The sequence below is a fragment of the Triturus cristatus genome, chromosome 4_1 (assembly GCF_964204655.1).
Source record: "Triturus cristatus chromosome 4_1, aTriCri1.1, whole genome shotgun sequence".
Classification (NCBI taxonomy): domain Eukaryota; kingdom Metazoa; phylum Chordata; class Amphibia; order Caudata; family Salamandridae; genus Triturus; species Triturus cristatus.
The window spans coordinates 69,436,320-69,463,011 of NC_140585.1; the positions used below are offsets into that span (position 1 = coordinate 69,436,320).

Genomic DNA, 26,692 nt, shown 5'->3' on the forward strand with positions numbered 1-26,692 from the left:
AATACTAACTACTGGCTGGCAGCTGTGGGTGAGCAAATGCAAATTTAGCCTGCTGGAACTTCAGCAAGCAAAAAGGTAGCAGACTAAAAGTTACTTTTCCTTGATATTTATAAAAAAATTCAACTTCACCATTGAATTGGATATTAATAACTAATACAAATAGTTGTTTCATTTTTTTTCTATTTAGTCCCACTCCTGAGATACAGTATTGGGATTTTTAACATGTACTCTGGTTTTCTGCATAGGACAGCTAGGCCAACCACAGTAAACAAAATAGCTTTTGGGTGGTGTTCACTGTAAAGACATGTTAAAATTACATTTCTACATGTCCTACTTTTAAATACCATGCACTCTGCGTTGTGGACTACAAGGCCTACATGGAGTGACTTATTATTTAAAAGGAAGATTTTGACCTGTAGAAAGGGTTTATTTTGAGAGGCTGAATTCCAGTGTTTAAACTGCCACTGTCTGGCTACAATGGTAGGCCCCAAGACATGTTTTACATTGCAGTGGAAGGTACCATAGGTGCTGCGGTCCACTAATGATATTCATCTTACACTCCCTGAATACATTTTGTACCATATACTAGAAATGTATAGAAACATTGAATATTCTAATTGGGATATGCCACTTCGACCATATTTAAATGGGAAGCACGGGACATTTACCACTGGTTTGCATGGGTATAATGCACAGAGTTCTAAAACGAGATAAATTATAAGGTGCAGCAAGAAGTAAAAAATATGGGGTGACCAAACAGAAAGGGCAGATTTCCCATAGTTCTAGACTATTACCACAGCTGGCGCTCTGCAACAAGCCACAGAGGCACTCTCCCTGACCACTGACACAGCTCTGCACGCCTACACCATGCCACACAGGCACACTCCTAGACCACCCCCACAGCCAGCGCTCTGCAGCAAGCCACAGCGGCACTCTCCCTGACCACTGCCACAGCTCGGCACACCTACACCATCCCTCACAGGCACACTCCTACACCACCACCATAGCCAGCACTCTGCCACAAGCCACAGAGGCACTCTCCCTGACCACTGCCACAGCTCTGCACGCCTACACCATCCCACACAGGCACACTCCTAGACCACCACAGTAGCCAGCGCTCTGCAACAAGCCACAGCGGCACTCTCCCTGACCACTGCCACAGCTCTGCACGCCTACACCATCCCACACAGGCACACTCCTAGACCACCACCGTAGCCAGAGCTCTGCAACAAGCCACAGAGGCACTGTCCCTGACCACTGTCACAGCTCTGCACGCCTACACCATCCCACACAGGCACACTCCTAGACCACCCCCACAGCCAGCGCTCTGCAACAAGCCACAGAGGCACTCTCCCTGACCACTGCCACAGCTCTGCACGCCTACACCATCCCACACAGGCACACTCCTAGACCACTCCCACAGCCAGCGCTCTGCAACAAGCCACAGAGGCACTCTCCCTGACCACTGCCACAGCTCTGCACGCCTACACCATCCCACACAGGCACACTCCTAGACCACCCCCACAGCCAGTGCTCTGCAACAAGCCACAGAGGCACTCTCCCTGACCACTGCCACAGCTCAGCACGCCTACACCATCCCACACAGGCACACTCCTAGACCACCACCGTAGCCAGCGCTCTGCAACAAGCCACAGAGGCACACTCCCTGACCACTGCCACAGCTCTGCACGCCTACACCATCCCACACAGGCACACTCCTACACCACCACCATAGCCAGCGCTCTGCAACAAGCCACAGAGGCACTCTCCCTGACCACTGCCACAGCTCTGCACGCCTACACCATCCCACACAGGCACACTCCTAGACCACCACCGTAGCCAGCGCTCTGCAACAAGCCACAGCGGCACTCTCCCTGACCACTGCCACAGCTCGGCACACCTACACCATCCCACACAGGCACATTCCTACACCACCACCATAGCCAGCGCTCTGCCACAAGCCACAGAGACACTCTCCCTGACCACTGCCACAGCTCTGCACGCCTACACCATCCCACACAGGCACACTCCTAGACCACCCCCACAGCCAGTGCTCTGCAACAAGCCACAGAGGCACTCTCCCTGACCACTGCCACAGCTCAGCACGCCTACACCATCCCACACAGGCACACTCCTAGACCACCACCGTAGCCAGCGCTCTGCAACAAGCCACAGAGGCACTCTCCCTGACCACTGCCACCGCTCTGCACGCCTACACCATCCCACACAGGCACACTCCTAGACCACCCCCACAACCAGCGCTCTGCAACAAGCCACAGAGGCACTCCCCCTGACCACTGCCACCGCTCAGTATGCCTACACCATCCCACACAGGCACACTCCTAGACCACCACCATAGCCAGCGCTCTGCAACAAGTCACAGAGGCGCTCTCCCTGACCACTGCCACAGCTCTGCACGCCTACACCATCCCACACAGGCACACTCCTACACCACCACCATAGCCAGCGCTCTGCAACAAGTCACAGAGGCACTCTCCCTGACCACTGCCACAGCTCAGCACGCCAACACCATCCCACACAGATAGTGCACTGCAGCCTCCCATACAGGCACTCTCCTACAGCCCCACCACAGCTAACACTCTACACCATCCCACAGAAACATGCTCCTACACCACCACCACAGCTATAGCCCTGCACCATTTACACCCGTCACCTACAGCAGTCCTACACCACCCCCCTCAGTCGTGATCTTGTTCACTAGCTCCAGCTGTACCCCTGGTCCAAGGTATCCATGAAGCTGCAAAATCATGGAGAGATTCTGACGCTCACGCATGCTCATGGAATGGGTACTCACCCGCAAGAACACTTGTGCCGTCCAGAGAAATGGATTTACCTTTGTTTGCTTTTCTCTTGCAGGAAACTGTGCCATCCTCAAACCATCTGAGCTGAGCAGACGTGTGGAGAAGTTGGTGTCCGATTTGCTGCCACGCTACCTCGACCAGGTGCATTACAGTCTGGTGGTTATGAGCAGCCGTGACAGTGGGACACTACAATGTTCCTTCAAAGAAGTTTATAAGAATTTGCAATGTTTAGTGAAAATTGACAAAGCATGGAAGGTGCAACAATGGAGACGGTTTGATAAGAAAAAGCTAGATAATATTTAAATGTATTTTTGAGTTTTGGCTCAAACAAATATTGGCTTCCATGTATTTTATTTCAGTGTAGAATTTCAATTTACAGAAATCCTATTACTGGTACCTTATTTAAGTTCGTGACTTGGGTACATAGAGGATTGTGTTTCTTTATCCCAATTTTACTATTGTGTTTTTTTCAGAAGATCACGTTTTGATGTCCATTATTTTCTCAAATAACTGAATTTTCAGTTAAACACTCCCTTACTTTAGTTGTAATTTCACATTTCAGAAATGTCTAGGTTTCCTTCATACCCATGTCCAGCCATCAGATTTTACCATAGGATTTGCTGGTTGGTGGGTACTAGAGGCCGCAGCTCAGTTGTTGACTCTAGGCATCACTTGGTTTAGGACAACCAACAATTGCGATACATTCCGGCAACCAGGAGGGTCTGGCAGGCGTAAGAATATATAACTTGTATATAATTTTGGGCAACTGGTAATGTGGAGCAAAAATTGTGATGAATTGTTATTTTTTTCCTACGTAGTTTCATTTTAAAATTTTAACATTTAGTTCCTTTCATAAAACCGTAAGCAAGCTACATGAATGACACCTTGCTGAACTCAGAATGTTGTCTTTTTTTCAGAAATGTATAGCTTGCGGTAAAAAAAAATCTTTTTTTTACAGCTTTGCTTGTTCTGATAACCTGGGAAGCTGGCGATTTATTTTTAGAAAAACATGTACAGTTTCTTGCACAACAATTTTCCCCATTTTTAAAAATAAATAAAATGTTGCAATATTTTGCTTAATCCACCTTGGATAACTTTAGAATTCTCAAAAAGAGACACATTTAGCCTGGGTACTTTTTAGTGGAAGAAAGATGCGAAGCATTGAGCACAAAGTGCTTCAAACATCACAGTGTGCTCTGCCCTGCGGCAGGGAAAGCCTCACCAGCCAAGGCGTTAAACGTAGTTTTCAATTCTCATTTTATTTACATTATATTTACCTGTATTTTAGTTTGAGTTTTAGTTACCCAAGTTTAGTTTTTAAGCCCATGAAATTAGTATTAGGTTTGTTTGCTCATATACTGTTTTGATGTCCCTACATGTAATTCTAATTATGCGGCAAGGGGTTGAGGGCTGGATTCACTGTAAGTGGCCGTTATTCCAGCTGTGGCTCAAGGGGGACAGAGCATCTAGGTGTGTTGCATCGACTTGGCTCCTGTGCTCATTCCAGAGATGATGATGTCTTAGTTCAAGTAAACATTCCACAGAAACCTTATCTTCCTGGCCTCTTCCTTGACTCCTTCTTTTGGTTCTGCCCAAGCTTCAGTGAGGGCACCGCTCGTGCAAGCCTTTCCCTCACTAAAGCGGGGCAGCCAGGTCTGAGGCTTGGGCGAGCTGGAGCGAGACCACCTCACAGCCGGTGAGAAGAGTAGACGGTCCTCACCCTGCCCTTTCTTCTTGTCTCCTCCACAGGAATGCTTCGCAGTGGTGTGCGGGGGTCCTCAGGAAATCACTCGGCTGCTGGAGAACACGCTTGATTACATTTTCTTCACAGGTGAGTCCGGGTCACTTTGGGCACTCAAGGGTGTGATTTGTGCTGCAGACGCCAGTGATGGACAGAGCAGCGTCAGAGACCCGCCTTGGAGGGACTGCCAGCCAATAACCAGGGGGTGATGGTCACACGTGCAGCACTGGAGACATCACTTACAACCCCACAACGTGTCCTTGGCACCGTGAAGACTTCATGCACATGTTAGCATGGAATATATCTTGCATTAAAAGAGACAGCATCCTAGATCTAATACATGACCACACAAAAGAGAGGCGTGCTATGATATCATTATGGTGAGACTTGCTCATATTCTGCACAGAGGTGTCACTTTGGTATTAACTCATCGTTTCTCACCTCCAGGAAGCGCCGCTGTGGGTAAAATCGTAATGACCGCTGCCGCACAGCATCTAACACCCCTGACACTGGAACTGGGTGGGAAGAACCCCTGCTTCATCGACGATGGGTGCAACCCCACAAATACCGCCCAGCGCCTGGCCTGGGTGCGCTTCCTGAACGCTGGCCAGACGTGTGTGGCTCCGGACTACGTGCTGTGCACACGAGAGATGCGCGAGCGACTGGTGCCGGCCTTGAAGGCGACGCTGGAGAGGTTTTACGGAAAGGACCCGCAGCAGTCCCCGGACTTTGGGCGCATCGTCAACGAGCGGCATTTCCAGCGGGTGCAGGTGCTGCTGGGCAGTGGTACCATCGCCTTCGGTGGCCAGTGCGACGCCAAGGACACATATATCGGTACGTGCTTTGCAATCACTAGTCCACCCTCGTTGCCACTTGGTGTCGGTACCATAGGATGGGGTATCGTGAGCCCGGGGCACGATACCCCAAATTAGCCTCTCTAGAGATTGGAGACAAATAACCAGGTTGTCAATAAGGGGGGGTTCATTTTTTGCGCATCGTCCCTCCCGCCTCAAGGCGAGCTGTTCTACAGCCAGACTAGAGCAGCCACTCTGACCAGTCAGCAGAATCCAAACAGAAAACTTTACACCTGATCTTAGAAGAAACACCTTCAATAATCTCACTTAGTGTCCTGGGCAAATAGCTTTACTTCAGACATTAAAAAGCCAACAGGGATGACCGTCTGCACTTCATGGTAAGAACTCTGCTCCAAGAGTAGCGCCGCCTACCAACAACTCCTAGGAATGTCAGCTCACAGGAAGCGTGCAGCTAAAGAGCCCAGAGACTTCAAACCAAGGCCCTTCCAGGGATCTTAGGAGTAACTCCTGGTGCTGTTAACAAGGTGCTCCTCACCGGAGCTCTAGGAGCAGCTGAATGCTCCTCACCTGAGCTGTAGGATCAGCTCCATGCTCCTCACCTGAGCTGTAGGATCAGCTCCATGCTCCTCACCTGAGCTGTAGGATCAGCTCCGTGCTCCTCACCTGAGCCGTAGGAGCAGCTCCATGCTCCTCACCTGAGCTGTAAGAGCAGCTCCATGCTCCTCACCTGAGCTGTAGGAGCAGCTCCATGCTCCTCACCTGAGCTGTAGGAGCAGCTCCGTGCTCCCCACCTGAGCTGTAGGAGCAGCTCCATGCTCCTCACCTGAGCTGTAGGAGCAGCTCCGTGCTCCCCACCTGAGCTGTAGGATCAGCTCCATGCTCCTTACCTGAGCTGTAGGATCAGCTCCATGCTCATCACCTGAGTCGTAAGAGCACCTCCATGCTCCTCACCGGAGCTGTAGGAGCAGCTCCATGCTCCTCACCGGAGCTGTAGGATCAGCTCCATGTTCCTCACCTGAGCTGTAGGATCAGCTCCATGCTCTTCACCTGAGCTGTAGGAGCAGCTCCGTGCTCCCCACCTGAGCTGTAGGGTCAGCTCTGTGCTCATCACCTGAGCTGTAAGAGCAGCTCCATGCTCCTCACCCGAGCTGTAGGATCAGCTCAGTGCTCCTCACCTGAGCTGTAGGAGCAGCTCCCTGCTCCTCACCTGAGCTGTAGGATCAGCTACATGCTCCTCACCTGGGCTGTAGGATCAGCTGCATGCTCCTCACCTGAGCTGTAAGAGCAGCTCCATGCTCCTCACCTGAGCTGTGGGAGCAGCTCCGTGCTCCTCACCTAAGCTGTAAGAGGAGCTCCATGCTCCTCAACTGAGCTGTGGGAGCAGCTCCATGCTCCTCACCTGAGCAGTAGGAGCAGCTCCGTGCTCCCCACCTGAGCCGTAGAAGCAGCTCCGTGCTGCTCACCTTGGCTGTAAGAGCAGCTCCATGCTCCTCACCTGAGCTGTAAGGTCAGCTCCGTGCTCCTCACCTGAGCTGTAGGAGCAGCTCCGTGCTCCTCACCTGAGCTGTAAGAGCAGCTCCATGCTCCTCACCAGAGCTGTAGGAGCAGTCCATGCTCATCACCTGAGCTGTAAGATCAGCTCCATGCTCCTCACCTGAGCTGTAGAAGCAGCTCCATGCTCCTCACCTGAGCTGTAGGAGCAGCTCCATGCTCCTCACCTGAACTGTAGGAGCAGCTCCATGCTCCTTACCTAAACTGTAGGAGCAGCTCCATGCAAATCACCTGAGCTGTAGGAGCAGCTCCATGCTCCTCACCTGAACTGTAGGAGCAGCTCCATGCTCATCACCTGAGTTGTAGGAGCAGCTCCATGCTCCTCACCAGAGCCGTAGGATCAGCTCCGTGCTCCCCACCTGAGCTGTAGGAGCAGCTCCGTGCTCCCCACCTGAGCTGTAGGAGCAGCTTCGCGCTCGCCACCTGAGCTGTAGGAGCAGCTCCATGCTCCTCACCTGAACTGTAGGAGCAGCTCCATGCTCCTCACCTGAACTGTAGGAGCAGCTCCGTGCTCCCCACCTGAGCTGTAGAAGCAGCTCCATGCTCATCACCTGAGCCGTAGGAGCAGCTCCATGCGCCTCACCTGAGCTGTAGGAGCAGCTCCATGCTCCTCACCTGAGCTGTAAGAACAGCTCCATCCTCCTCACCTGAGCCGTAGGAGCAGCTCCATCCTCCTCACCTGAGCTGTAGAAGCAGCTCCATGCGCCTCACCTGAGCTGTAGGAGCAGCTCCATGCTCCTCACCTGAACTGTAGGAGCAGCTCCATGCTCCTCACCTGAACTGTAGGAGCAGCTCCATGCTCATCACCTGAGCTGTAGGAGCAGCTCCATGCTCCTCACCTGAACTGTAGGAGCAGCTCCATGCTCATCACCTGAGCTGTAGGAGCAGCTCCATGCTCCTCACCAGAGCCGTAGGATCAGCTCCATGCTCCTCACCAGAGCTGAAGAAGCAGCTCCATGCTCCTCACCTGAACTCTAGGAGCAGCTTCGTGCTCGCCACCTGAGCTGTAGGAGCAGCTCCATGCTCCTCACCTGAACTGTAGGAGCAGCTCCGTGCTCCCCACCTGAGCTGTAGAAGCAGTTCCATGCTCATCACCTGAGCCGTAGGAGCAGCTCCATGCGCCTCACCTGAGCTGTAGGAGCAGCTCCATGCTCCTCACCTGAGCTGTAAGAACAGCTCCATGCTCCTCACCTGAGCCGTAGGAGCAGCTCCATCCTCCTCACCTGAGCTGTAGGAGCAGCTCCATGCTCCTCACATGAGCCGAAGGAGCAGCTCCATCCTCCTCACCTGAGCTGTAGGAGCAGCTCCATGCTCCTCACCAGAGCTGTAGGAGCAGCTCCATGCTCCTCACCAGAGCTGTAGGAGCAGCTCCATGCTCCCCACCTGAGCTGTAGGAGCAGCTCCGTGCTCCTCACCAGAGCTGTAGAAGCAGCTCCATGCTTCTCACCTGAACTGTAGGAGCAGCTCCATGCTCCCCACCTGAGCTGTAGGAGCAGCTCCGTGCTCCTCACCAGAGCTGTAGAAGCAGCTCCATGCTCCTCACCAGAGCTGAAGAAGCAGCTCCATGCTCATCACCTGAGCTGTAGGATCAGCTCCATGCTCCTCACCAGAGCTGTAGGAGCAGCTCCATGCTCCTCACCTGAGCTGTAAGAGCAGCTCCGTGCTCCTCACCTGAGCTGTAGGAGCAGCTCCATGCTCCTCACCTGAGCTGTAAGAGCAGCTCCATCCTCCTCACCTGAGCTGTAGGAGCAGCTCCATGCTCCTCACCTGAGCTGTAGGATCAGCTCCATGCTCATCACCTGAGCCGTAGGAGCAGCTCCATGCTCCTCACCAGAGCTGTAGGAGCAGCTCCATGCTTCTCACCTGAGCTGTAGGAGCAGCTCCATGCTCCTCACCTGAGCTGTAGGAGCAGCTCCATGCTTCTCACCTGAGCTGTAGGATCAGCTGCATGCTCCTCACCTGAGCTGTAGGATCAGCTGCATGCTCCTCACCTGAGCTGTAGGAGCAGCTCCATGCTCCTCACCTGAGCTGTAGGAGCAGCTCCATGCTCCTCACCTGAGCTGTAGGAGCAGTTCCATGCTCCTCACCTGAGCTGTAAGAGCAGCTCCATCCTCCTCACCTGAGCCGTAGGATCAGCTCCATGCTCCTCACCTGAGCTGTAGGAGCAGCTCCGTGCTCCCCACCTGAGCTGTAGGAGCAGCTTCGTGCTCGCCACCTGAGCTGTAGGAGCAGCTCCATGCTCCTCACCTGAACTGTAGGAGCAGCTCCATGCTCCTCACCTGAACTGTAGGAGCAGCTCCGTGCTCCCCACCTGAGCTGTAGAAGCAGCTCCATGCTCATCACCTGAGCCGTAGGAGCAGCTCCATGCGCCTCACCTGAGCTGTAGGAGCAGCTCCATGCTCCTCACCTGAGCTGTAAGAACAGCTCCATGCTCCTCACCTGAGCCGTAGGAGCAGCTCCATCCTCCTCACCTGAGCTGTAGAAGCAGCTCCATGCTCCTCACCTGAGCTGTAAGAGCAGCTCCATGCTCCTCACCTGAACTGTAGGAGCAGCTCCATGCTCCTCACCTGAACTGTAGGAGCAGCTCCATGCTCATCACCTGAGCTGTAGGAGCAGCTCCATGCTCCTCACCTGAACTGTAGGAGCAGCTCCATGCTCATCACCTGAGCTGTAGGAGCAGCTCCATGCTCCTCACCAGAGCCGTAGGATCAGCTCCATGCTCCTCACCAGAGCTGAAGAAGCAGCTCCCTGCTCCTCACCTGAACTCTAGGAGCAGCTTCGTGCTCGCAACCTGAGCTGTAGGAGCAGCTCCATGCTCCTCACCTGAACTGTAGGAGCAGCTCCGTGCTCCCCACCTGAGCTGTAGAAGCAGCTCCATGCTCATCACCTGAGCCGTAGGAGCAGCTCCATGCTCCTCACCTGAGCTGTAAGAACAGCTCCATGCTCCTCACCTGAGCCGTAGGAGCAGCTCCATCCTCCTCACCTGAGCTGTAGGAGCAGCTCCATGCTCCTCACCTGAGCCGTAGGAGCAGCTCCATCCTCCTCACCTGAGCTGTAGGAGCAGCTCCATGCTCCTCACCAGAGCTGTAGGAGCAGCTCCATGCTCCTCACCAGAGCTGTAGGAGCAGCTCCATGCTCCCCACCTGAGCTGTAGGAGCAGCTCCGTGCTCCTCACCAGAGCTGTAGAAGCAGCTCCATGCTTCTCACCTGAACTGTAGGAGCAGCTCCATGCTCCCCACCTGAGCTGTAGGAGCAGCTCCGTGCTCCTCACCAGAGCTGTAGAAGCAGCTCCATGCTCCTCACCAAAGCTGAAGAAGCAGCTCCATGCTCATCACCTGAGCTGTAGGATCAGCTCCATGCTCCTCACCAGAGCTGTAGGAGCAGCTCCATGCTCCTCACCTGAGCTGTAAGAGCAGCTCCATGCTCCTCACCTGAGCTGTAGGATCAGCTCCGTGCTCCTCACCTGAGCTGTAGGAGCAGCTCCATGCTCCTCACCTGAGCTGTAAGAGCAGCTCCATCCTCCTCACCTGAGCTGTAGGAGCAGCTCCATGCTCCTCACCTGAGCTGTAGGATCAGCTCCATGCTCATCACCTGAGCCGTAGGAGCAGCTCCATGCTCCTCACCAGAGCTGTAGGAGCAGCTCCATGCTTCTCACCTGAGCTGTAGGAGCAGCTCCATGCTCCTCACCTGAGCTGTAGGAGCAGCTCCATGCTTCTCACCTGAGCAGTAAGAGCAGCTCCATCCTCCTCACCTGAGCTGTAGGAGCAGCTCCATGCTCCTCACCTGAGCTGTAGGATCAGCTCCATGCTCATCACCTGAGCCGTAGGAGCAGCTCCATGCTCCTCACCTGAGCTGTAGGAGCAGCTCCACTCAATAAACCCCAGGTTCATCAACCTGAGCTCTGTCCTTAAATTGACGAAGCTGTTCTATCACATGGACGAATTAGTCAAAATCTTTATTTGGTTTCTGAAATCCAAACAACACAATCAAAAACAGCCCACATTACTACATCCACGGATCAAATGTCTGACACATTGTAAAATCCTAATTATACATGGAAATTCCCAAAAAGGACAAACTGCCATCTTGACAGAGTCAAACAGAGGATCTGAGTAACCCTTCTAGTTGCATTTTCAATAATGTTCTAATTTTCAAAGCCTGCTTCATAAAGCTAACAGCGGCACTGCAGGCGTGCTTTGTAGATAACAATTGTAAAAAGAACAAGGCTGGTCTGAGCTGAGCTGATGAAGCGTAAATGTGTAATAAAGGAGATAAAAACGATGGGTCTGATTTATGGTTTGGAGGAAGGGGAACTATCCTTTCCGCCAAACCCTCAGTCCATACGCATAATTTACAGATGGGCAAACCTTAGGCATGTCAGCAATGTAACTCACGCTGGCTCAGTCACTGACATACTCCTCCGACAGTCCGACAAGAGTACAGACCGTCAAAGGTTCACTTATGACACCGTCCACCCAATCCAGAGTGGCTGGTGTTAATTTACTATTATTTTTTGCTTTTAGCCACTGTCCTGTAATTCTAGTGTGTAAATGGGAGGTGGTCTAGTTTCATCATTGTTCAAATAGATATAATACTGTGATGGTCGGCTCTTGGTGGAAAAGCCCAGGTGCAAGTTTCACAAGTCGGGCCGACCTAGTCCACAGACACGAGCCAGGTTAGTCCAGAGTGATCTGTGTGGAGGATATCCGTGGCGCCGAGAGTGCCTTTTGGGTGAAGTGCGCATCACGCCACCTCCCACTGCACAGTTTCATGGTGAGCGACGAAGTCTCTACAGAAAACGCTAAAGAGAGCTGTTGGAGGCTGTGGTAACGATGATGGAATTGCCACACGTCCTCTGGGAGCCCCCCTCTGTTCCGCTACAGTGCTGGGGTGTGCCCACATCTGTGGCAGGTTTATACACTGCCCTTCCTCCATTGCCCCCCTGTTCCTCTCCTCCAGTTCCAAGTCTATTCTTGTGCTGATGCCCCCCAGACTGGTTCTGGGGTTTCCCATCTCAACAAACCCTCCCCCCCAACATATCTTTAAGGATTGTCTGATGGTCGAGGAGTGTGCAGGGAGGGCCTGGCTATAGTTGAATTCAGGCAGAATAGACAGAGTGATATTTGGTGAGAGCGAGAACAGGTGGGATGCTATAATGCCAAATAAGGGGCATCTCCAAAACTGGCATCCTCTGTCTGATATGGGGGATTCAAGGTGCACCAGAACTTGGGATAACGCAGGATAATCAAGTGGTCTCCTCCTGTTTCATTCATCTTAGATGAAAAACATTCGACCATTGATGCCTCCTGAGGATCACACAGCAATAGACAATGCTTCTTAGCTGACTATACAGGTCTACGGCAATGCCCCTTCACATGAGCGCCACAAAAACCATAGCTCAGCTGGTCCACAGTGCCACTCCACCTCTGCCATGAGGTCTTCTACAATGCAGCCCTGTATCTCAAGGGCGGAGGAGCGTACAGAGGGTACCCCTGGGGGGCAGTGTGCAGGTTAAGGTTCTCTACTTGATCTGTTGAGTATTCCAGCAATCAAGACTGTTGGATGCCAACATTTTGTATTTCAGCAGTGATAGATTGGAGATAGGGACACAATTTGAGAAGAAAGTTCCCATTTATAGAATACAAAAGATTAATAAGAAGTATGGGTCAGTTTTTGCCCTCCCTTTTTAGAACTCTCTTCTGACCAAAGGAAGGAACATCCTCTCTCACCATTTCTTAGGCTATAAGCCCCTGGGCAATTGAGGTCGCTCACTGGGTCTCTGTTTAAAGTGAGACTTCCCTTTCAGTTTCTACTGCAAAGGAAGCCAGAAAGATCACCAAGTATGCGCTAGGCTGGTACTGGCTCCTCTTCTGGCTACCAAGCCGTCCCATCTTCTGGGGAGGACAATGGATGAGCGACTAGGTCCACTAAGTGTAAACGTGGGCTTGTGTACGGCTTTGTGCTTGTGTACCTTTCTTTGTCATATGTGTCTGTGGCTTTAGGCATATTTCTGTGCTGGCTTGTTATGTCTTTGGGCCTTGAGAAAGCCTGGAGGTCACATGTTAGGTTTTTGCTACTGTTGACCTTTCTTTGAAAGAAAAAGAGTAGGAACCAGCAGTCTTACATGGGTACCCGGGTGCCTTTGGTGTCTGCCATGGCGTGTTGCCTGAAGAAATATGACTGGTAGTAATGATGTGAGCTGCCAGTCACGGTTTTATATCTGATGATGAAAGGGAGCAAGAGAGAGAGTGCGTGTGTACAAATTGCCCAGATGCTGACAGTATGAAGAAAGTTGATGCCTTCCTTCCATCATCCTAACCATAACCATTTAGCTATGTGTTTCTTCCATCCTTCCTGTCCCGTCCAGCCCCTACCGTACTGGTGGACGTGAAGGAATCCGACCCGGTGATGCAGGAGGAGATCTTCGGCCCCATCCTGCCGATCCTGACCGTCGAGAGTCTGGACGAGGCCATCGCCTTCATCAACCGGCACGAGAGACCGCTGGCACTCTACGCCTTCTCCCCTAATAACAAGGTAATCTACTCACTCTGAATCTTTATTCAACTCCTGCTGCCCTTCAATTTTCCAAGCAAGGATCCACTCCAAGGCTGGGGGTTAAACATGTTTAGTATACGCCAAAAAGCCTACTTCAAAACCTGCCTGTTTGGAAGAACTTTTCACCGTGCACTACACACTTGCACCCATTCCAGGCTCAGCATCAAATGACACTCTCAGGGCTGAAGTCACAGATACTTCATAGCCAATTGGCACTATTGGAGAGGGTCCCTGCCTCATTCAGTTAATTCTCTGCTGTTCAAGAGGCAGCAGATTTTTCCAACATCATCCTATTGTTGATGTGCTGAGCCTACAGTCTAAAATCTTCAAACCAAGGTTATTAAATTGTGTCTACGCCTTTTCACGCTCATCACCACAGAGCTCAGCAAGATCGAACTCGAACTTGAAGCTGAAACCTCCAGAGATAACTATGTTGTGAACAAAGCTAAGCAGGGCCTTAGATCATTGTCCAGTTAAAGACCAATCTCTGTTCTCCTTTGTTTAACCAAGATATTGGAGATGAAACCACATACCCAGCTCTCCCCTCTTGGAACAGAACATGCGTTCATCTGATTTTCAGTGATGTGGCTGCAAGGCATAACACTGGCTGCTTTGATGAAATTTAGAGAACTGGTCTCCACTGTAGACAAGGACCAGGACTGTGGACTGATCCTCCTAGCTAGACCTCTCAGTGGTGTTCAACATAATAAACCACAAAAGATCAGGAAAGTGGTGTCAAAGGAACAGTTCATCAATGGTTCAGTTTAAAGCTGGTCTTTCTTTCTTCTACTTTCTCCAACAAGTCTTGTCAGTACCAACATGCCCATTGACAAACATCATCAACAGTTTCAACACTGGCTAGGCTGTGCCTGCTGACAACATCCAGAATACCCAATCAAGTTGCGGAGCATCAGAAAGTCACCTCCTTCTAACTCATGATCCCCTTCTAGCGAGGAAACATGTCTTTACTAACTCCAGATGCACCAGATCTGGCTGTGTCTTAATTTTTCCAAGGAAGAGATATCTGTTCTAAGCCTCTGATGGCCCCACTGTGCTTCCACTGTGCTGGCCAGCTTCTGTGGGTCCTTTTTTGTCTCCTTGCTAAAAGGTTTGCAACTTAGAAATCAACTGGAATGCAAGCCCGACAATGACCATGAGGGAACATGTCCATAATCCTGCCCCACTACTCCTTTCATAAAGAATAGCTGTGGGTCTAAGACCTTGCTATCCCGCCCTCCATCCATATGCGGTTCCCTCCAAAGACGATGGCCAAGGTCCACGGAGTACAAACCATAGCTGCCCGTTTCATGCTCAGATTGGAGCACACAGATCGTATCTTACGCTCAGTGAAATCCCTCCGGTGGGTCTTGGTGAGGCACGTTCTATGCAGTCCAGCGCCCTCCTATTTCTCCACCCTGACTACAACCAGCACATTTGACTGGGCCTGCAGTCTTTGATAATGCTGTGAGTAACTAGATGCTCAGTTCATGACTAATACACATATCACCAGTGAAAGCATTGTGCTGATGCATGTCAACTGTCATTCTTATCCATGATATTGATTTAAACTGAATAAGGATAAAGCCAATAAAATATGTTTGCTTAAAAAAATAGTTCTTTGTGCTTCTTGATCTCCAGCCTCACCCCTCTCATCTTTTGTTTTTCCTGGCGGCAGGTGGTGGAGAAAGTGTTGGAGCGGACAAGCAGCGGAGGATTCTGTGGCAACGATGGACTGATGCACATGACGCTGCCTACACTACCCTTTGGGGGAAATGGTACGACAACTTCCTGTTGTGTGCTTTGTTGATGGAAGTGCATATGAGCAGGGGTGAACTCAGATCACGTGATGCTGAACTCTATGTTTGTGTCTGCGTGCATGTGTGTGTGTGTGTGTGTGTGTGTGTGTGTGCATACTCTCTCACACACTCTTCTCTCTCTTTCACTCTTCCCTGTACGCATCTGAGCAGTTTGCTCCAACCTGGATGGGCTGTAAGCAGGATTGCATGGTCTCTGGGGGAAAAGAGAGAGAAGCACTGTGGGTTCCAGTACACAGACTCCAATCTAGTCCATTGTAGATCAATAGACCCACCATACCTAGGCATGTAAGAGCTGCTGTAGAGTGTCAGGGGTCTGGGTCTACTCAAAGACATGTTTCCTCGCTAGAAGGGCCTTGAATACGGCATGTCTAATGCTGGATGCTGCTCCCACCCTGAGGAGGGCACTGCCTGCTGCTGATGTACTGGGCATTTCCTTTCATGCCTCAACCCGTGCCCAGGTGTAGACTCCTTGCAGGTACTGACAGAAATATTTGGCAATTACCGCTGTCTCTGCATGCAATGTGTTTTCTACTCTTTGAGGTAGTTTTTTAATCCTACTAATGTTTTCTCATTAGTACTAGATGCTTGCAAAGTAGTGTTTCCTATTAAATATCACAAAATACCAATGGCCACATTCCCCACACTCCTTTGCAGGCCCACCTGCCCCTCTACAAAGCAGCCTTTAAATCATAAACTTTGTTTGACCACTGTGCGTCATGTGCCCTTCTATTTGTCAGAAACTCTTCCTGCCCATGATTAAGTGCCCAACACATGAAAGCCTTTACAAATGCCTTTACGGAGTTTGTCGCCCTCACGCCTACAGTGATGGCCACAGCCTTCGCCCTGCTCCATTGGAGAGAAGAGGTTAGAGGCACCAAAGCAGCCCAGTTTCACAGTGCTGTATAGACAGTGCTTGGGAAAGGAGTCATCTTCTGTCAGACCTGGGGTTCACCAGGGAATCAGTGTTAGATGGTGAAAGACAATGGCCACCTGTGGAGTTACTGGCAAAAGGGGGTGTGTTGGAGGGAGGACCACCGGGGAGTCGGGGAGACTATTCCGGGGCGCCTTCCTACCGCAAAGTTATAGCCGAGCGCCGCTGAGAAGCCCCCTCGGGGAGGTCTTTCTCCTATGATCGTACTAGGCCCAGTAATACCACCACACAGGACTCAATATCAGTTGCTTGACTTGGTTCTTTATCAGCAGTAGTACGTTCAATATTTACAGTGGGATCGAGGGATCCAGTAAGAGTCTCAATGTCTTTTAGAGGGATAGGGTAGCGGGACAGTCTTAGTACCAACCAGGTACGGGAGGGCTCTGCGCCAGACCTTGAGTGCTGGTCTCAGAGCGGCTCGGACGTGGGGAGCCGCAACGGCGTATGCAGGGCTCGGGTGGTAGTTCCGCTTGGGTCGAGCCGCGACACAGTCAGCAGGGCTCCGGTGGTAGGTCCGCTTCGGTCGAGCCGCGACGAGGTCAGCTGGGCTCTGATGGTAAGGTTCAACAAGGTCGGGCCGCGACAGCGTCAGCAGGGCCCCAAAGGTTCGTGAAGGTCTTTAAGCACGGTGGAGCCGCGACGTCGTCAGCAGGGCTCAGAGTGTGGGTTCAGGATGAGTCTTCTTCCGTAGGGTCAGCCGCGATCCGATCAGCAGGGCTCTTGACTCCAGGATACAACTGTTGTCCTGTTGTCGGGTCGCCCCAGATATAGGACTGGAGCCCTTTGATGTCCGGACCCTTGCGCCCAGAGGGGGCGGAGAGGCCGGGTAGGGAGCGGCCAGACGCCCAGCAGGAGAGCCGCCAGGCCCCAGAGAGCTGTGGGGCGATCGCACCTGGTGTGGAAGGACGGTTGGGGGTCCCATCGATACTGCCCTCCGCCGGGAGTGGGAAGGGTTCACGTGGTATCCCCCGGGCCAGGGGTTGGCGCCTCAATGTCGGGCCTCGCTGGGACAGAGGCCGGGTGGAGCGGGGTCACGTAGGTGGTCACGTGGAGTGATGTATAATCCAAAATGGAGGAGCCCCGAGGTGCATGGGACCTCGTGCGGCTTAGCGAGGGGGAACAGGACCACGCCACGAGGCCGGCTCCAACAGGGTGTTATGTCAAATTTCATCAGATTGCCCTGTAGGGACTTAGGAGGATCAAAACTATGTACTAATGTGTGAGTGATGCAAAGTGTCATGAAACAGAGGCCTCAAACAGTTCTCAGATTTAGGACATGTGGTACCAGAGCGAAAATAGCTGCCATGCCGCCACTCTGCCAGCTGTATACTGGACTCACAAAACAACTGCACACACGCTGCACCACACTGATGAGGCCCAAGTAGACCAAACCCAGTGTGGGGGTTACTCGTGCTCTCACCTGTAGGGGACCAGGTCTGGCAGTTCAGTCTGGACTGTTCCTATTGGAGCTGGACAAGGCTGATTTGCATATGGCTGGCCACTGCAGTGGCATGCTGGGACCTGAGTGGTCGCCAGTGTTTGAGATTTATTCAAGCATTCCACCCATTACTTGTTTTCCTAAGTATGACGTACATGCATTGGCCTGGAACACAGACAGGCCAGAAAATCATGGTCTTTCAACATATTAACTAAAAGGTTGTAGTTTAAACAGCCATTCTGAAGAGGATCTAATTTACTACTCCAACACTTCAGGTTGCCATAGTGCCAAGGAGCATTGTTTATCAATAACAGTGAATCATGCAAACGCCGATGAGTAAACCGTGTGTCCACCAGGAAGAATAGGGCACGAATAATGTACCTCTACGTACGGAACAATACCGACGCCCCAGGACTGAGGCCTTCATGAGGACTCTCACGATGCACATCTGTTTTCTTCTGCACCTTGCACTGATGAAGAGTTTAGGCTGCGAAGGGCCATTTATTAAATATTCTAATACCTTCTGCTGTGCAAAGCAAAGGGAGTAATGGTTCAGGCTTCACAGTAAAGATTAGAAAATGGTTCATTTCCAGGACAGTTTCCATAGCTTTTGGCTATAAAGCTATAGGTATAGCAGGCTGTTAAAACACATGCACATGCAATTTAATTTTCTGAATACCCTTATGGATGCCAGCATCCCCTAAGTGACACAGAGGACAACTGGTATGAGCAGCTGGCAGAGGCCAGTCGGTTAGACACCTCCTCGGACTCTGGCTTGATCTCCCCTCTTACCGTGGCTAGGGAGGAGGGAGCATCATTTGCAATGGTGGTGCAGAGAGCAGTTGGGATCCTGGACCAATTGCCTTCTGTGGCAGTCAAGACGAACGTCTTGACATAAGTGCCTCAGCTCAGAGTTTCCTCCTCTGAACCTTTACTCCCTTTCAGTGACACCCTTCTGTATGTCCTACTCGGGGCCTGGTCCGAGCCCTGCACAGGGGCTTCTGTGCACAGCACAATTACCCACCGCCATGGCCCCGCTCATGGGGACCTCAGTTTGTAATGTAATGGAAAGTGGATTTGTAGAGCTCTGCTTGTCACACCTGAGTTTCCTCGCCCAGCACCCCACACGAGAGCTTGGTGGTATAAGCCTCCACCTCCCGAATAAACCCAGGCGCATTCCCTACCACTTCATCGGATAGGGAATCCAAAAGGCTGGACACAGTGTGCCTCAAGCGGTGCTGTTGCTCGTGTGCCTTGTCCAAGTCATCGGCTTGGCACAGTTAAGTCGAAGAATGCTTCAACGTCTTTGGCTTCCTGTACTTGTGATACTTACCCTACAATTTTGACTGGGACAACGAGTGTCAAGACCAACTCAGCGAACATTTCCGGGACCTTCTGTGCGACCATGATCAAGAGCATCATAGGGTGTTGACCGACGTCAGGTGGTGAGGAGCTTCAGGAAACGTTCCCTCAGCGCCATCATGCTCATGGTGTGGCAGTCCTCGCATGCCTTGGAGTTGTGGTCCTGCTCCACGATCCACAAAAAACCAAGGGCCTCAGGCCCCTTGCGCCTTGCCGGAACGTCACTTTTTGTGACGTTCCTTGGTACTGGAGCCTGCTTCATATTTACGGGGCAGCACTAAGCCACTTGTTTTGGCTTAATGCTGCCTGCTAAGTATCAGTCCCTTTAACGTAGTGTTCTGCGTTAATAGGGCGTGCAATGGGTGTTGCTGGGGGTGTTGCCAGCAACATCCATGGCTTTTTGACACTGCCACCGATTTACGAGAAATCGTAAATCTGAGGCAGTGCCAAAAACGTACACCTTCCCGGGGGAGGCGTAAGGGAGGCACAACGAGGAGAAATATCTTCATTTCTCCTCGATTTTCCTTTTTCTATGTGTGATGCTTTCTGCAGCACACATAAAATGAGGAAAAATCCTCTTCTGATTGTTTCTGTGGAAGAAGGTTTCCCTTCCCGCACAGAAATAATCATCCCTGCAATGCAGGCACCCTTGCACCACGGTGCAAAGGTGCCTGCGTTGGTGCACAGAAGCCCATTGTGCGCCGGCACAGGGGAGAAGGACAGGAATGCACCGTATCTGAGGGATACCGCACATTCCTGTCTTTCTTTTACTGTAGAGCAGCAGCACGGTCCTATGGTAAAACCTCATAAATGAGGCCCCAATTCTGGGTCTGTCATAGACATCTACCTGTGACAGGCACCACAGGATTAGAAACCTGTTGGTTGACACACCTCACACACCAAGAGAAAGGATTCTCTAAAAAAAACTCTGGCAAAAAGTCAAATAAACTCAGTCAAAAAGTGACTGGCTGAGCTCTTCCAGATCTGCGCTGACTGGCACGGAAAGAAAAGAACTAGCGTCAATGCACTGGGGTGGCACCTACATAGGGACCGCACACGTCACTTCTAGTACAGATGATGCAGACAATGCTGATGCGGAGCCGGACGACACCACTAACAGGCGTGCAGAGGTACTGCTAAAAAATGTCCGGATCCAGTCTGACGCTTGGAGGTAATTCTAAGGTGGCTAGGAGTCTCTTTCAGATTGAGGGAATTTCATTTTAAACTTCATCCATTTCTTCACCAGACCCCTAATACTAATGTGCGGTTTCCCATTGCCAGGGTTAAGTATTCAAAGAGATTGCACTCTGGCTGGTTTATTGTGCCTGTGGAGGGCAACAGTGTAGTAAAGACAGGTACCGGTGCCCTGTCATGTCTTGTTTGAGTTAAATGACCACTGGTCATATAGGTAAGTGAAGGGACCCTTATCTCGCCCCACTCCGCCTCCCATGAGTTTGATTGATGGATGATATGTTGAGTTCCACCTCACTTCTCTCTGCAGGTTGCTATTGTTACTAGGTTCATACTTGCCCCGTCCTCCTTAACAAGCCTGACGGAAACCATTTTCTCAGCGTACTGGGCACTATAGTGTTTCTTTGCTCTCAGTAAGTTCGAAATGAAGACAGATTTGGTTTGAGTTGCAGAAAGGGGTAGCCGCCTATTGGCAGCCAGCCTTTTATATACAGGGCTGTGGGGCAGCTACGTAGGGATCAGAATTATGCAGCGTTTTGGGCCTGCACAGCAGAACTCTGGTACGCAAAATTAGATAGCAAGGCTTGCCTCTTTCCCTACCATGCTGGGTGATCTTACTATCTGCTGACACCATCCTATTCACCAGACACAGACCAGTGCACAGTGGTGGCTCAAAATAGTCTACGGCAGACCATGCTAAAGTGTGAAAGAAAGGGTCAGATCTGGTATATCACAGAAACCTCCTTCAATTGTTAGGGCTGACAGTTCAATCAATCAATCATTTGTAGAGCGCACTACATACACGCAAGGGTCTCAAGGCGCTGGGAGGGGGTGGGGGGCGCTACTGGTCAAACAGCCAGGTCTTAAGTAGCCTCCTGAAGGTCAGCAGGTCTTGGGTCTGTCATAGGCTCAGTGGGAGGGTGTTTCAGGTCTTGGCGGCGAGGTGGGAGAAGGATCTCCCGCCGGTGGTTGTTCTTCGGATGCGAGGGACTGCGGTGAGTGCGAGGTCGGCGGAGCGGAGCTGGCGGTTGGGAATGTAGAAGGAAAGTCGTCTGTTGAAGTAGGCTAGGCCGGTCTTGTGGAGTGCCTTGTGTGCGTGGATGAGGAGCTTGAAGGATATCCTCTAGTTGACGGGGAGCCAGTGCATGTTTCTTAGGTGGGGGTGATGTGGCTGTGGCGAGGGACGTCGAGGATCAGTCGTGCACATGCGTTTTGGATGCATTGCAGTCGTTTGATGAGCTTGGTCAGGGTTCCCCCGTAGAGGGCGTTTCTGTAGCCGAGTCTGTCGGGATCCACCTGTAGATCTTGCGGAGCATGCGGAGGGTGTTGAAGCAGGAGGAGGAGACAGCGTTGACTTGCTTGGTCATGAAGAGCGTTGAGTCGAGGATGATTCCCCAGTGCCGTCGGCCACCAGGAGTCGTCCCAGGCTGAAGGGTTGGAGCCGAGGATGAGGACCTCCATCTTGTCCGTGTTCAACTTCAGTCGGCTGATCTTCTTCCAGTCGGCGACGGCCTTCATTCCTTCGTGGAGGTTGGATTTGGCGGTGATGGGGTCCTTGGTGAGGGAGGGGATCAGTTGAGTGTCGTCGGTGTAGGAGATTATGTTGAGATTGTGCTGTCGGGCGACGTGTGCGAGCGGGGCCATGTAGATGTTGAACAGTGTCGGGCTGAGGAAAGATCCCTGGGGTACGCCGCAGATTATCTCGGAGGCTTCGGATCGGAACGGGGGGAGGCGGATGCTCTGGGTTCTGCCGGAGAGGAAGGAGGCGGTCTATTCCAGAGCCTTGTCTCGGATCCCTACGGCGTGGAGGCGTGCGCGTAGTGTACGGTGGCAGCCGGTACTGAACGCGGTAGAGAGGTCCAGGAGGATGAGGGCCGCGGTCTCACTATTGTCCAGCAGGGTCCTGATGTCGTTGGTGGCAGTGATGAGGGCAATCTTGGTGCTGTGGTTGCTGCGGAACCCTGACTGGGAAGGGTCCAGGATTCTGTTTTGTGGAGGTATCGGGTTAGCTGTCTGTTGACGATCTTCTCGATGACCTTGGCTGGGAACGGAAGCAGAGAGATAGGCCGGAAGTTCTTGAGGTCTCTTGGGTCCGCCTTGGGTTTTTTTAGTTGGGCGTTGATCTCAGCGTGTTTCCAGCTCTCTGGGAAGGTCGCAGTCTCGAGTGATAGATTGATCAGGTTGCGCTGATGGGGTGCAATGGAGCTGCTGGCTTTGTTGAAGATGTGGCGCTGAAATGGGTCTAATGGGGAGCCGGAGTGGATTGTGCTCATGGTCTTGATGGTGTCATCGATGCTCACGTTGGCCCAGGCTAGCAGGGGGTCGTGGTCAATGGTGTGCGGAGAGTCAATTGTGTTGATGTCTGTTGAGGCTGTCTGGGTGTTGAAGCTGTTGTGGATGTCTGCTATCTTGCGGTGGAAGACAGTGGCGAGGGAGTCGCACAGGGCTTGCGACGTCTGGGTGTCGTTGGTGTTGGAGCTGGGGTTGGAAAGTTCCTTCACGATGTTGAAGAGCTCCTTGCTATTGTGTGCATTGTTGTCGGGGCGGTCTTTGAAGGAGGTCCTCTTGGCAGCCCTGATGAGGTGATGGTGGTTGCGGATGGCGTCCTTGTGGGCTGCGTGGCTGTCCAGAGTCTGCTCACTGTGCCATTTCTTCTCTAGTTTCCGGCAGGTTCGCTTGGAGGCTAGGAATTCTGGGGTGAACCAGCTGGTCCTCTTGCTGGTGTCTCTGTAGGAGGGTTTCTTCAGCAGGGCGAGGAGGTTGGTGCAGTCGTCGATCCAGAGTCTGAGGCTGTGGGCAGCGTCGTCGGTGATGGAGGGTTCGGTGGGTGGGCTGAGAGCGAGGTTTGCGTGTAGTTGGTCTTCGGTGATTTTGCTCCAGCAGCGGCGAGGGATCTGTTGGGTGTGGTGGTGAGTGGTGGGTTTCTGGTAGGTGAAGTGGATGCAGTGGTGGTTGGTCCAGACGAGTTCGGTGGTGTGGCTGAAGGAGACGTGGAAACTTGAGGAGAAGACGGGGTCGAGCGTGTGGCCGGCGGAGTGGGTAGGCGTTGTGACGAGTTGCCTCAGTCCGAGGTTGGCGAGGTTATCGATCAGGGTGGTGGAGTTGCTGTCGTTGTTGTTCTCAAGGTGAAGGTTCAGGTCTCCGAGGAGGATGTAGTCTGTGGAGGTCAGGGCATGCGTGCTGATGAAGTCAGCGATGGAGTCGCTGAACTGGGGTCGGGGTCCAGGGGGTCTGTAGACGGGGGTGCCTCTGAGGGTGGTGTTGGGGTCTGTGTGGATCTGGAAATGCATGTGTTCGGCGGTGCTGAGAGTGTCGTCGGTGCTGGTCGAGAACCTGATGCTGTTCTTGTGGACGATGGAGATTCCTCCTCTGACTCAGTTGGTGCGGTCTCTGCGGGTGATCTTGCAGCCGTCTGGGATGGCAATGGCGATGTCAAGTGCGCAGGAGTTGTTCATCCAGGTCTCTGTCAGGAAGGCGACGTCCGGGAATGAAGTGTCGAGCAGGTCGCAGAGCTCGACGGCATGTTTGCGTGCGGAGCGGGTGTTCAGTAGGATGCATCAGAGGTGATTGTGGCCTTTCTTGGCGGGTGGTTCGGCGGCTCTGAGACTGGTGAAGGGACCTTCTGGGCGCAGATGAGCTTGCCTTAGTTTGGCGCGGCCGCCATATATGGGGCAGTGGGAGGAAGGAGCAGCTGGGAGGGGGGAGGCAGGGGCAGCGAATGGGCGAAACAGACAACAGCGGTCACAGACACCAGAAGACAGAATGGGCAGTACAGGGAATGACAGCGACAGTGATACAAACCTAAGGTCTACCACTGGCCACCAGGGATGAGGCGTAGGTGGTAGCCTGCGGGTGGAGTAGGGCCTCAACTTCTACAGCAGCGGCAGCTGGGGCAGGGTCAGGACACACAGGTGTCCTCTAGGCATTGGATTTTACAGTGTATTTTATTGTACTGTTATAAAATATAGACTAAATTGGACCCCATGGGCCTATTGACCCTTGTGTGACAATTAGACTATGTTGGGCAAGTCCTATATTTATGAAATTTTTTTTATGTATGAATTGTTTTTTTAAATTACAGTGGAATAATATTACAAACTTTTTTTAAAATAAATGTATTATATTTCCTCTACCATTTGAGTATTTGTGGCACTACAACTATTGAATCTGGTAGTTTGAGGGTGTATACAAGAAGTATGAATTAATGTTGTATTGATTGAAAAAGGAGGTACCAGTGAGTTAAATACCAAAGGGAATATCTATTTCACATTTCAGCACAATGCCAATATGCCATATTATATGGCAAAACACACAAGATGATGGATGGAATGTTGCACATTGGCAAAACCATCACCCCCAGTCACAGATCTGGGTTTAATCCATTGTTATTTTGCTCACCACGCCACCCCAGTTCAGACATGGCCATATGCAAATCAGTCTTGACCCTGTGCCTCATGGGAACAGTCCAGCCTGAACTGCCAAGCCATGTCTTCCCTGGACCGGTCATAAACGAAAAACTCGATAACAGAGCTACATAACCCATACTGATCTCGCTCGCTTTCTATTCCTTCCCTACAGGGCACAGCGGCATGGGCAGGTACCACGGCAAGTTCAGTTTCGACACCTTCTCGCACCAGCGCGGCGTCCTCCTGCGCAGCCATGGCTTGGAGAAGCTCAACACTCTACGCTACCCACCATACACCAAGCAAAACCTGTCCCTGGTGCGGTCAACCACTGAGGTCAAACGCAAAGGGGGGTGCACCCTCCAGTGAAGTGGGAGCTGCAGGTGCACATCTGGGGCACCACCTGGAGCCGTCCCACTTATAAAGCCACCATCATATGTCACTTTATGGAATTTATGCCAAAGGGCCTTCCTCTCGGTATCTCAGAGGCCAGCCTGAAAACAATACTGAGATTTCCAACAAAGATGGCCCCTCTGGAGGGCACTGCTTGACCTCACACTTACTATCCCTCAGTCTGACTGGCTTTTCAGAGATACTGTCTTGTCGGACACTTTACCTGCAGCCAATCCATCTTTCGGAGTCCACCATAACCCTTAGTGTGAAGTGTGCATCCTCAACCCCTAATATCTGTTCATAATGTGCTTCCCTTCATACGCATCCTGCTGCAGCCTTAAGGCCTACCCCAAGTCCTTGACTTGGCTCTTTCATCTAACTGTACTATAGAGTAACTATAGATGGGTGAGCACCCAAGCTGGCTGCTCTGCTTCTCCCTGAGATTAACTATAGATGGGTGAGCACCCAAGCTGGCTGCTCTGCTTCTCCCTGAGATTAATTATAGATGGGTGAGCACCCAAGCTGGCTGCTCTGCTTCTCCCTGAGAATAACTATAGATGGGTGAGCACCCAAGCTGGCTGCTCTGCTTCTCCCTGAGATTAACTATAGATGGGTGAGCACCCAAGCTGGCTGCTCTGCTTCTCCCTGAGAATAACTATAGATGGGTGAGCACCCAAGCTGGCTGCTCTGCTTCTCCCTGAGATTAACTATAGATGGGTGAGCACCCAAGCTGGCTGCTCTGCTTCTCCCTGAGATTAACTATAGATGGGTGAGCACCCAAGCTGGCTGCTCTGCTTCTCCCTGAGATTAACTATAGATGGGTGAGCACCCAAGCTGGCTGCTCTGCTTCTCCCTGCCCTTTTCAGAGCTGAGCCCAGCATCTTGGAGACACGCACACGCACACACACACACAGACACCCACACACACACCCCTCCTTCTCTCCCTCCCTCCCTCCCAGAGCAGCACTGGAAAGAAAAAGAATGCAATGCCTGGAAAAACTAGGGACAACTTTCAATTGTGCCATACATGCGACAAATCAAGGGTGAAATTAGAGTTTTCCTCGAGTTTATTCAAATGAAGTGTCAGGTGAATCTGGAAGAGGCACGCATATCGCACCTTGAGAGCTTAAACCCAGAGAGCGCTTTTCATGTGACCTTTGACCTCACTGACGTCTCGATATATAGAGTTATCGCCACTGAGGTGCTGGACTTCTCCTGAAGTGGTTTCTTGTTCAGTCAGCCATTGGTTTGAACCTGTAAATAGGGCGCCCTGTATGACACCCAGGTCTGTGCTGTTGGAAAGATTAGAGATGCATTTCAATCAATCAATCAATCAATCAGTGACACTTATAAAGCGCGCTACATACCCGTAGGTTCTCAAGGCGCTGGAGGGGGGGGGGGGGGGGGGGGGTGCAGCTACTGCTCGAACAGCCAGGTCTTCAGCTTCTTCCTGAAGGAGAGGTGGTCTTGGGTCAGGCGCAGGTCGGTCGGGAGGGAGTTCCAGGTCTTGGCGGCCAGGTAGGAGAAGGACCTTCCTCCTGTAGTCGCTCTTCGGATGCGGGGGACGGCGGCGAGGGCGTGGTTGGCTGATCGGAGGTGGCGTTTGGGAGCGTAGAAGTTGACTCGGCTGTTGAGGTAGCTCGGGCCTTGGTCGTGTAGGGCTTTGTGTGCGT

At 51.9% G+C, this 26,692-nt stretch overlaps 1 protein-coding gene across 2 annotated transcripts in view; it reads left to right on the forward strand.

The window, feature by feature from the left end:
• The window catches only part of LOC146839547 (aldehyde dehydrogenase family 3 member B1-like), a 200,428-nt gene extending 174,026 nt beyond the window's left edge, over nucleotides 1–26,402 (forward strand). For both annotated transcript variants that reach the window (XM_085651608.1, XM_085651609.1), the window contains 6 exons: nucleotides 2,878–2,963; nucleotides 4,572–4,653; nucleotides 5,011–5,397; nucleotides 13,297–13,463; nucleotides 15,160–15,259; nucleotides 24,802–26,402. In XM_085651608.1, coding sequence (XP_085507734.1) covers nucleotides 2,878–2,963; nucleotides 4,572–4,653; nucleotides 5,011–5,397; nucleotides 13,297–13,463; nucleotides 15,160–15,259; nucleotides 24,802–24,995 — 1,016 coding nt within the window. In that variant the 3' untranslated portion in view covers nucleotides 24,996–26,402. The remainder of the gene's footprint in view (nucleotides 1–2,877; nucleotides 2,964–4,571; nucleotides 4,654–5,010; nucleotides 5,398–13,296; nucleotides 13,464–15,159; nucleotides 15,260–24,801) is intronic.
• Nucleotides 26,403–26,692: the final 290 nt, after the last annotated feature.